At 32.4% G+C, this 11,933-nt stretch overlaps 1 protein-coding gene across 8 annotated transcripts in view; it reads left to right on the forward strand.

Moving 5' to 3' along the window:
• The window catches only part of LOC106881306 (splicing regulator ARVCF), a 339,837-nt gene that overhangs the window by 320,385 nt on the left and 7,519 nt on the right, over positions 1 to 11,933 (forward strand). The window contains exon 23 of one of the 8 annotated variants that reach the window (XM_089355331.1): positions 7,496 to 7,517. The exons of 6 other annotated variants lie outside the window; for them this stretch is intronic. In XM_089355331.1, coding sequence (XP_089211457.1) covers positions 7,496 to 7,498 — 3 coding nt within the window. In that variant the 3' untranslated portion in view covers positions 7,499 to 7,517. Of the gene's footprint in view, positions 1 to 529; positions 632 to 7,495; positions 7,518 to 11,933 lie in introns of those variants that run through there. One more of the 8 variants, XM_089355330.1, reaches the window with a different exon arrangement.

The following is an 11,933-nucleotide window of genomic DNA, read 5'->3' on the forward strand; positions in this document are numbered from 1 at the left end:
ACATAAAAAGAAAGTGTACATTTTTGTTTAAATGTAATGAAAAAAATTTGGTTATCATTTACACAGTTACATCCTTGTTTTTTACTGAGTACCTGTGCATCAATAATATAAACTTTCAGATCATATTTTAATTTACCTCTTTAAGTCTACCTGTCTGATAGTCCTCACACTTCACAGTTAATCTTACTCAAAAAAGAAAACAAAATTAAATACTAAGTTAAATATACTATTTTCTGTATAATAATTTCTTACTAATTTTCACTAAAATGTAAATAGCTATTAAAAACATTTACAATAATTTTTATAAAATATTTTACAAGTTTTAATTTTAAAAAATTAGTTTGTAGTAGCTAACATGTTTATATATTTTCTTAGGTACTTTTTTTTTATCCATTCATTTATTTATTTATTTTGTTTTCATTTTTCATAATTAATTCCAATATTTTACACACTATTTAGAATATTAAGAATGATAATTATTTTTTCCTCGCTCTTACTCTGACTCTCTCTCTCTCTCTCTCTCTCGTAGGATAACTGTATGAGAGTAGCCATTCTGTTCTAGTGGCCACTCTTCTGAATCTCCTCCTCCCACTACTACTTTTTATTTACTACTACTACCATCACTACAACAACAACAACCACTGTTTCTACTTCCATTACTCTACAACACATCTTGGCAACAATATGTTGCTCTATAGTGTACGTATATATCCATATACACACTGCATCATGTCATGTGTTTGTTCTCAATGCAAACCTGAATTTTTTTGCTATTTGACTGCCATACTTTGCATGTCAAGCCTGTTTCCTGCTCCCTTCCAGCTGTTGAAAAAAAAGTTATGATTTTTTTGTTTGTTTTTATTTTTTTATTTTTACTTTTATCATTAGTGATAAATCGTTACCAAGCCTAGGTGAAAAAGGCCAGGTGAAAACATTTGTGTAGTTGCACTAAACAATGGTGTTGAACAGTTGTGGTTGTGTGTTTGATTGCTGCTGTGCTCCTTAATTCAAAAATAATGCAACCCAATGCAGTATTTCAGACTAGTGATAGATCTAAGGGAGCTTTTATTCATTTATTTTTTATTTATACTTTTTTTAGAATGAGGAGTATTTTCTTGTATGTTTGTCCTATTAAGTTCTGCACCACTAGAAAACAGGTTTGTCACAAGTCATTGAGGAACCAGCTTGTTGTAGCAGCCAAACCGCTCTCTCTCTCTCTCTAAAAAAAAAAGAAAATAGTAATAAAGAAACTAGGAAAAGGAATGGAGGGAACACATTTTATACTGTTTTTGAAACAGGGACCACATGCATATTTCTAAGTCCTTAATGTTAGCATAGCACATGCCACCATAAATAAAAGATGGGGAAAGTCGTCTGAGGTTACTCAATAACAATACATTTGCTGTGAAATATATAGCCAGATATTTGCATGCTCACCCCCATATTTGTTTGAGATAGCTAGTCTTTTGCTGTGAGATAAACATTAACATTCAATTCACGTCAGTTTCGATATTGAAAAAAAATATTTTGAACTAATAGTTATATGTAGTTATATCTACTCTGTGTATTAATTCTCAATATATTCCTTGTGTTTTTCTGTGACAAATAGTGGTTTAAGGCACTTATCTTACATATGTATATTCTTATATGTACATTCATATTCAAAGTGGAGGAATTAGTAAGGTGCTGTCCTATCAACCATAGATGGTTCATATGTTATCACCATCAGTGCAATGTATCTGACAGCAGCACTTAATGGTTTGGTCGTTTTAGTACTGTTGAGAAGTAGAGTTGAGAAAAGATAGTAGTGAGAGTACCATGTAACTGAAATAACTTTTTGTTAGTTTATGTAGTGCTAAGTTTAAATTTACAATTTGGCTTGGAGAGAAGAGAATGGTATTTATTCCAGAGTGTCATTTGGTGAATTATTTCCTAAAGACAAGGCATTTACTGATACTTCAACCACTCTACAAGTCACAGGACATTACATGCATATGAATATGCAGACTCTTGCAATCTCATTACAAAAAATATATCCCAGATTGATTCAACCTTAAAGATAACTAGTTTTCAGTTTGTTTTTTTTGTACACAAAAATAAACCACAAAAATATCATTTTACTTTATAATGGAAAAATATGTAAATCTTGTTTAACTCTTTAACTGCATAATTAAATTTCGTGGTCATTCCCATAATGATGTTAATTATCCATCAACAATTAGAATTGATATTTTCTGTTACTGCGGGTATGGTTTTCATATCCACCACTAAAAGTATTTGATTCTTACTCTGGAAAGAGATATTTGATGAAATATGTGGGTGGTGGAGAATTTTTTAATCTGAAAAATTGCCGTTTGTAAAGTGTCACTAAGGGTATCTCTACTTCTCACAGCTGAAGGAGAGGTTTTTGCAAAGCAGTGGAGTAAAACCACTTTCTGCAGTTAACAGATATAAAATTTTGAGTGGACATATCTATCTGCTTTCTCTGTTCAATGTTAAATTAACTTATTTACTTACCTACCAGCTTCTTTGCAATGATTCATATTTTAAGTAATAATTTAAAACTCTGAATTAATTTATTGTTAGAAGTAAATATAATATTTAGGTTTGACCAAGATTCATGTTGACCCTTTTGATATCATTTCCTCTGAGATCACTTCTGGTTCTATGATACCAACTTCCTGTTGTAAAGTGATTTTAAAATCTTCCCTCAAAATTCCATGATAATTTATGTTCTAAACACCAGCTTCATAATGACTAAATTGTTTTGCTAAATTCTCCTTTATTCTCAAAATTAATTGAAACAAATGTAGTGTATTTCTACAGAAATATGATTACCAAAAGGGTTAATCTGCTTTAACGAGAGTAAGTTTTAAAAAATGCTAAAACTGAAGTATGTTGATAAGAGTAAAAAATATTTCATGTCAACTACAAGGTTCTTCATTCAAATATATAATCCATCTCTAAGTCACAACCCTGTCTAGAACATAAGATAATTCTTCATGACCTACCAGCTTTCCATCTTTTGGAGCATTTTTATTCTAAATGAGTAGCAAATTGGCAGTCATTAGAATGTTGGATACAATGTCTCGAGGGATATGTTCTGACTCCATCAGCTCTAAGTTCAAATCCTGCCAAGATCAGTTATGCTTGTCTGTCTTTTCTAGGTTGATAAAAACATGGTATCAGTTTCGAGCAGTGGATTGATCAAATTGTTAGAGCATCAGATTGGATATCATGTGGTATCTGTTCTGGCTCTTGCGTTCTCAATTCATACTCTGCCCTATCATTGGAAAATGCTCATCTGGATTTGCAACTGACAAATTGTATGAGCAATTTGAAAACCCAGTGGTAGCATAGTTTACTTGGTCTGATTGCCACTACAACCATCACTACAAATATTTTGCCTCTGTGTGTGTGTGTATGCATGCACACCCACACATAATGTGATTATAAGATTGTTCAATTCCCTAAGATCTTTATTTCAAATTCATAATATTTGTCTGGTACAATTCTTTAGTTTGGTCAAAACACATCCAGCAATGGAATGCTTTTTTTTGATAACCTTTATACCATGCTATATATATTGACTTGATAAAAGAGATAGAGAGAGAGTATGTGTGCTATGTGAATAATTGAAATAATATATGTCAATTCAGTTTTGTTGAACTAAAAACTACAAATACTACTAACTGATAGGGCTCAACCACTTTTTTTGTTTCTGAAGATAAAAACCTCCATATTTATAACTTAATATAAATTACTCATATAAATGAACTAATATGAATTAAATATGACTGAGAAAGATGTGTGTTAGTGTGTCTACTCAACAGACAGGTAGCAATAAAAGGAAGAGTATTTTACAATACAGTAGTTTTTAAACTCCAATAGAAAATTTTTTTTAATTTCATTTTATTTTATTTTTGTAAATTAGCTCTGTTTATATCTGTAGCAAGAACTTTTTTATTATTATTATTTTCATTTCACCTTCAATGTGGCAATTTTTTTTTTAAATTTCACCTAAAAAAATTATGTCCAAAATCTTTTACATCTACAAAAATATGTATCTATAAACTTTATTTAAATAATGTATTTAGGTTGTGCTTTATGGCATGTCTGCTTTACTTTTTGATATGGTGAAGAACTAATGAAAGTTAATGCTGTCCAACATCTTGAAATTTGGAAATTGGATTGCTAGAATTATAACATAGCAAGCACAAGATCTTATTTATTTCTATATTTTATTTTGTAGTTCTCCCCTCTGGGGAATAATAGATTTCTAAGCTATAGATATTACATAAATAATTTGATTCTTCCTACTTGGAAAAATATTTAATACTTTTTAGTTAAAAATAATTTCCATTTTTGTGAATTTTTCTCCAATTTTCTCAGTTTATTACAAATTTGTTTCTGAAATAAATTCAACAAAAAATTCTTTTCTTTTGAAATTTTCCATGTGGCAAATTTAAACAGGCCTTGGCAACTTGTTTTAATATGATGGTAGAAGTATTTGTGATGTACCTGCTGAATGAAACAAGAAAAATTTGTTCATTTCTATTTAATATTTTCTATTTTTTTAAATCCACCTGTTATTCCTTCATATGTTTTATATCTATTGTTCTAAGATTTGTTGTAGAATTTTCTCTTAAGCCAATAACATTAATTTACTTGCTCCAAAATATTTTCTGAAAGTTTCAAGTTTTATCTAAGGCATGAGGCCACAGATTTGTAGAAAATGGTAATGGGACTGCATAATGTTTTTGTCTTCCCCTCAAGGACATCAATAATTTAAGTGACATGAACTGCCAATTAAAAATCTGAGTTGATTGAACATGCAATGAAATTACTCTCATGGAAATTTTGTGATGTATTGAAAAGTTAAAAGTTAGAATTATTATAGTGAAAAAGTTGGTTTAACAAATTCCAACACTATTTAGGGTTTTTGTTTCTTTTTCTTTTTTTTTTTTTCTTTTCACTTTTTGGTTAAGGTTCTGACAAGGATAACTTCTTTCATATGTTCAGAGGGGAAGAAAATTGAAATAACTGCCTCTAATGTATTGGGGCCAATTTCATATATGTCTCTCCTCTCCAAGAATTAACCTGGTAAAGAGAGGTGAAGGATATTGTTGAGATGACAGAAACTGTATAGTGCTAAACTAAATTCCTTACCATATTTCATTTCGCTTCTTGGTTCTGAGTTCAAAAGTCAGTAATGTTGACTTCGCCATTCAACACTTTGGGATTGACTTAAAATGTTAACATGCATGCACATGTATTTATTAAGTCACTGTACTTTTTCCTTCAAATGGATGACCATGAACCAAAGACAAAATTCTGTTTGTGGTCACTCAACTTGCTAGTAACACCAAGTCCCTCTCAGATCACTCACTGCCATCCTAGAAAATTTTCAAAAAGAAAGTCACATTGGATAATGTCTTCCTAAATATAATGTGTCTTTGAAAAAAAAAAAATACAGAATGGCCACAGTAAGAATGTCTTTGATCATAAGTTTACTCAATCAGTTCAAGCCTTGGGCTAAACAACAGCAGCATTTTACGGCCTTCGTGTCAATGTAAGACATAATTAGGGCAGTGATAGAGTTGTGGATTAGATGTGTTTGTATCCATCTAGTTAGTGTTTCTCTTACTACCTTCCAGTGTTTAATCCCTGGTACAGGTGGCTCTAGCATCCATCCTCAAATCATTGAATAAAGTACCAGTAATATACTTAGATAAATTCAGTTCAGTATATGTCTCCTGCAAAATATGTCCCCACTGCCTTACTAAAAAATCCTTATTTACAAGTTTAATGGAGAGCTGATCTAGATGCTGTCTGGTTTGTTATGTCACTGTTTCTGAGTTGTTAATCAATTTTGGTCTGCTTGTGTTAGCCTAAAGAGGTAATCTAATTTAAAATTAAAATTTAGCTGGAAGTTTCAGCATATTGCTCAAGGAGTTTTAAGATGTGTGCCATGTTAGAAGTTGAACTATCTACTTTCAATCAATATTCTAGCCATAACCATCCCATATTTCTTGTGGGATTTGTTGCCCAAAATTTTAGGGATTTAAAGCATACAATTTCCATTTTAAAAGCAAGAGAATGTTTGTGGAGCAAGTTTAGGCTGCTACTATGCACTGGTAGAAAGTGTGTGTGAGAGATATGAAAGTTCATTGTATATATTTGGAGATTTGGTTTGATTCTTAAGTGTTGAGGAATCCTGCTGTGATGGTCTTCTTACGGAAAAAAAAACAACCAGCATCACACCCAGGAGTAGACCACACATATGGGCATCCAACCCAGCCAGATCAATTGGGGACTGTTGTTTCTGACAGGACCTGAAAGAAGCTGTGCTTGAGGACTCTGTCCCCTACAATCCTCTCCGGATTAAGTGGGCAAAGATGAGATCTGATAGAAATAAGTAGTTGTAATATATTCAAGATTAGGTTTATGAATTATAATCCCTCCCTTATAAAATCAAGAGATACGCATACACAGAGAGAGAGGGAGTTATATTTATTATCATGGTTTACCAAGTTAATACACATACTTTTCTCATATCTGTAATGAAAGACATACATAGCCATTTCAATGTACACTTACACACTGAACATTATGAGATAAGTGACCACATAGACAATCATATTGACTGGCTGGTTTACTGCATAAAACTCTTCAGTATACATCATACAAAACAAACTTCTTTTCTTTCTTTTAACAACTATTTAACCTCCATCTATGTCTATTTTCATTTGATGTGGCAGTGTAGTTGGGTTTTGTTACTGTACTAATATTGTTGCAGATAAAACGTAAAACTGTTATTGTCTTTGAAATATTTTGCATTGGAAAAGGAAAAAAAAATAAATGCTTCTATTTCATATATTTCAAGTTGGTGTGTGAACTAAACAAACAAAAATAAAACAAGAAGAAATACATAAGAGGGTTAGAAGAAAGGCCCTTATAAGTATTTTACACTCTTTAAGGAATTTTTTGTTTTTTGTTTTTCTCTCCCCCTCCCCACCTCCCATATGAAAATTGATTAAACATTGCTGTAAATTACTTTAGGCTAATTCATTTTCATTTATTGTTATTGCTGTTGATAAAATACAATAGGTGAATAATACATTATGTGGATTAGTTTCTGAAGGCTGCTGACAATTTTATTTCAACAGTTCTCTCATTGTTTAATTTAGCTTCCTTTATTTGTCTCAAATTATGCTATGCTGATGATTGCAAAGAAGGATGAAATAGTACTACCAACAACTAGAAACTTTAAAATTTTTATAATGTGTTGAAGAAAAAAAATTAATGGATAAACTATGTACACCTTCTTTACTCTTTGATGTAAATTTCTAACTTTCAAACCTACCTCACCTCAACTTAACTTAATCTTAGAAGGGATTGTCTCCCCTATAGTAGTTGACTACCAGGAACACACCACATGTTCTTTCATTGTCTCTTTAAACCTTTACAACTATCTTCTTTTCCATTAATATAGTGATTTTTTTTTTCACAACCATTGGCACGCAAAGCACATCTCACAAATGCAGAGTCATAAGATGGTTGTGATCTGTAAACAGTTTTGAGTCGAAACCAGAAAGAGAAGTATGAACATGCAATGTGCATATACTCACTGAATTCATAAAACAGAAGAGAAGAATAAGATTATATGATGGTCTGCAAGCCACATCTGACACCACTATCATGTGGCTTTGCTGCAATTTCTTTTTTTTTTTAAGGTAGAAATATCATTGGATTGTATTGAACATTTTAATGGAACAAATAATGTGATATAGTTTGGTTATATTTATATTTATTTTGCTCTCAATATTTTGAGTGTTTTATTTGAATTAGAATTCTTCAACACATTGTTATGACATATTCTTATTGGTCTAGCCAGTGCTCATCAGATTTTGCTTTATTTATTATTACATCTTTTCATTTCTTTTCCTTCTCATTTTTCTACCATTACTTGTTATCTTTGTTTGAAGTTCTCTCTTTCTATTAGCCAGATTCTCTTCCTATCACTCATATTCTCTCTGTTTTTTTGTCCTCTTCCCATCTTTCTTTGTTTCTCTTATTTCCTTACACCCCACCCCATAAGTTCTCTTCATCTTGTTTTCATTTTTCTCTTCCTACCTTTTAATCATGTCTCTCATATACTACCTTTTTTTCACACTAAATTTATTTTTCCACCAGAAACAAGATAAAAACAAATTCACTTGTCATTTTTACAGTCACCAAATTGTGTGTGTGTGTACCGATACTTAATTATAATGTTAACAGGTTTATTCTATGCTTTGTCTCTTGTGGGGGAGAAAAAAAAGCCTTCGGCTGTCACTAATGGATTTCATTGATAACAAAAGGAACTCATTAGAAAAAGTTAACAATTAGGTTTGCACTAATTGTTTCTGCCCTAACTATTCATACTTAACCCAGGAAAAAAAAAATGGTTTTTTCATGAACATTTTGGGAATCTCTTTAATTTATATATCAACAAGAAATTTCCCAGTAGCACTATAGGTTTGGTTCTGTTTTGAAAAGAAAAAAAAAATTTGACTAAGTTTTGACTGGAATATCTGAAATTTTTGTTTTAGTCTATTTGTTGGGTTGAGAGTGAGGAAACTCATACAACCACGACTTGCATCATCCTTTTTTTCATGTCTCTGGTGATTTTTGCAACTTAATCAAAAATTTGATTATTTGCTTTGCAAAGTGATTAAACGAAATTTCTTATAATTGGTGTTGCCATTAATATTGTTTGTGGCAAATAATGCAGGAAAAAGAAATAAACTGCTGGTATTCAGGGCAACAATATAGTTGCAGTAAGTTTTCAGCTCTCATTGAAACTATTCTATTTCATTGATGCTCCCAAAAGGCATGAATGTCACAGCATTCCGACTTTCTTCTAACTATGAAGAAGATTTTTTATTAAAAAAGAAATAAAAATCACTGTACTTGTAATCATTGAGTACCTAGCACACACTGTCAAGTGTTTGGCAAAAGGAAAGGCATCCAGCCATAGAAACCAAGCCAAATCAGACTGGAGCCCGGTGCAGCTCTAGTCAAACTGTCCAACCCATGCCAGCATGAAAAACAGACGTTAATGGATGAGGAGGAGGAGGAGGATATAGAACGAATGGTAGATTGCAATGCTTACTTGTTGCCACTTTACTCAATTCTTTCATGTAGCTTTAGCACCATTACGTAGGTACTAAGTTTCCATATCATTGTCCATTTTCACCTGTATTAGTCTCTAGTTATGTCTGTAAACAAATCAGGGCTGTAGAATTCCATAATTTGTAGAGTGTCAGGCTAAATTGTAGCTTGTGCTATTAAGTTGCATTAGTTTACATTCTGAACACAAAACCTTGTTCTATAAAATAAGTATTGCTAATATACTATAGATAATTCCTTCAGCTATACCCATGCCTCAAAAATATGTGGTGTAGTGCCAAAGTAAGAGAACTTTGTTATTAATGGTAAGCTCATGGCAGTAGGCTGGCAGAATTGTTAGCATGCCAGACAAAACACAGCAGCTGAGATTGACTTTGTCTTTTATTCTTGCAGAGGTGGTAAAATAAGTACCAGTTTAGCACTGGGGTTGACATAATCAACCTAAAAATTGCTGACTTTGTGATTATATATTAGAGATATTAATAAACTCCCTAGAATAGAAGTATCGGTGAGCTAAGTCGGTACTGTAACTGTTTAAGTAGAGAAATTGGTGAACTAAATTTATATAATACCATTTATAGACAGTGGTGAATTGAGCCTGTATAAAATGATTATAGCATTTCAGTTTCATAAATAGAGATAATCATTGTAATTTCGTTTTGCTCCTCAAGTAATTTAAGGTTTCATTGCTATATTAAGGAAGGCGGACGTAAAGAATATGTACACCACCCGTTTTCGGCGTAACAAAAACCCTAGCCCTAATCCTAAACCCTAAACACCGGGTGTACGTATTTTTTTACTTTTGCCTCAAAAAATATTTCGGAGGTGTACTTGCCAAGCAAGTGATTTGATCTGAGACCGTGCTTTGCAAATAAAACGATTACAGCATGGAAGAGATACGGTAGCGATTAAAAAAACACGCGAAGACTCCTAATTTTATTTAAACATCTATAATTGGTTACATGGTATACACGTCTTTGTTGCTCGAACAGCGACCTCGTTACTGACAACGTTACACTGTTTAAAATAATACGTTGGGAGTATTTATGTATCTTCTGAGTTCAAATTCTGCTTGGACTCAGATATATCTTTCATTCCTCCACCATCAATAAGATAAGTAAGGGTACACCGAGATGGATGCCATGAATAATACTCTGCTTCAAAATTGTCTTTGAAAAAAAAAATAGCTAATATCAACAATGGTTTCGATAGTAGTCGTAATCCGACAAATCGAATGTTTTTGTTATAATCTATTCTTTTCTTCGTCATTAGATTTGGGGAAATGCATTAATGTCGTTGTCTCTCATTACATTTACTTTGTTTTTAAGGAATTTAAAAACAAAATTGATTTGTATCCAAATTTCATTGCTAAAAAAATACTGATTACTTGAAAGAATTACTAAAGTTAAGGGACGTAACTTCTGTTTGACTGGCATAGTTGTAAAGTTCTCTCTCTTGACAACTATCAGCTGTTTCGTCTCACGCCGATCTTTTTCAGATAATCTACTTTTATAAATATTATTTATCTGAGCAAAGTAAATTCAACATAACCTAGATGAATTTACTATACAGGCACATATTTGAGATAGCTTCTACGTTGTCACGAAATAGCCAGCCACTTCTCCCTCAAATCACAGCGTATCCCAATCAAGGCCCAACGATAGTGATCAATAGGCTAATTATATGGAAATTCCTTTTTGTGTTTAATTTTCAGCTTCCGTAATGTTAGTTCTCACGTCCAACATAATCCTTAAGGTAGGGTAATCTTGGCATCTGTCTTGTGTATAACGTGTTATGCGGGGTACACCTCCCTGGTTTCTATTTCACATATGATACACATTCTCAGTTATTTTGTTTTTTTTCCCAACCACCACAGTAACTTGGGACTTATGAAAGGAAAGCATTATATTACTCAGATCGTATGAAACCAAGTATGGACGTTCAGGACAAACTTCGGAAAAGCGCTGGGCAGGCAAATGGTTTACGAAACGCAACATGAAAACTGCTGTACAATGGTGTAGGCGAATTTGGTAGTAACAACGTCTTGGTTTAAGACGAAATTTCTTAAACTTTTTGGAAACATTTGTGAAATTTAACTTTTTTGAATTTTTTCTTTCTATTTAATAAAGTTAAATAATTTTTATATAAATGTTCCTTAAAATATGGAATCTGTTTTAACTGTTTCCCAACAGTGAAAAGTTTGGAAAACTCTGGTTTAAATACACTGAATGGGGAAAATGAGGTGGACTGGTCTTCAAACAAATGAACGTTTCTTGAGATTACATGGTTAACGATTCCATCTTTTGAACTTTTTATGTTGTTTACTGCTCTACTCTTTTTGGCTTCATAGTGTTGATAGAACTGTCGCATTTTACAGTTAGTCATGCCATGAATTTGCACTTTCAGCCTAATCTTAAAGGCACATCGCTTAGTGCTTGGGGTGTTGGACTCATGATCATAAGATTGTGATTTCAATTCCTGGACCAGGCAACGTGTTGTTCTTTAGCAAAGCGCTTCGTTTCATGTTGCTCCAGTTTACTCAACTGAGAAAATGAGTAATCCTGTGACAGACCAGTGTCCTGTCCAAGTGGGGAATTTATATGCCATGGAAACCAGGAAACCAACCCTTATGAGTCAGCATGACTCGAGAAGGTAACCTTTACCTTTAATCTTAAAACTACAAGAAAGGTGTATATGGTGTACTTAGTTGTTAAGTTGCTTCCTAGTATTGCTTTTGCTCCTTTTTATCAGTATTCAAA

The sequence above is a fragment of the Octopus bimaculoides genome, chromosome 7, assembly GCF_046866305.1.
Source record: "Octopus bimaculoides isolate indiv1 chromosome 7, ASM4686630v1, whole genome shotgun sequence".
NCBI classification, from domain to species: Eukaryota; Metazoa; Mollusca; class Cephalopoda; order Octopoda; family Octopodidae; genus Octopus; species Octopus bimaculoides.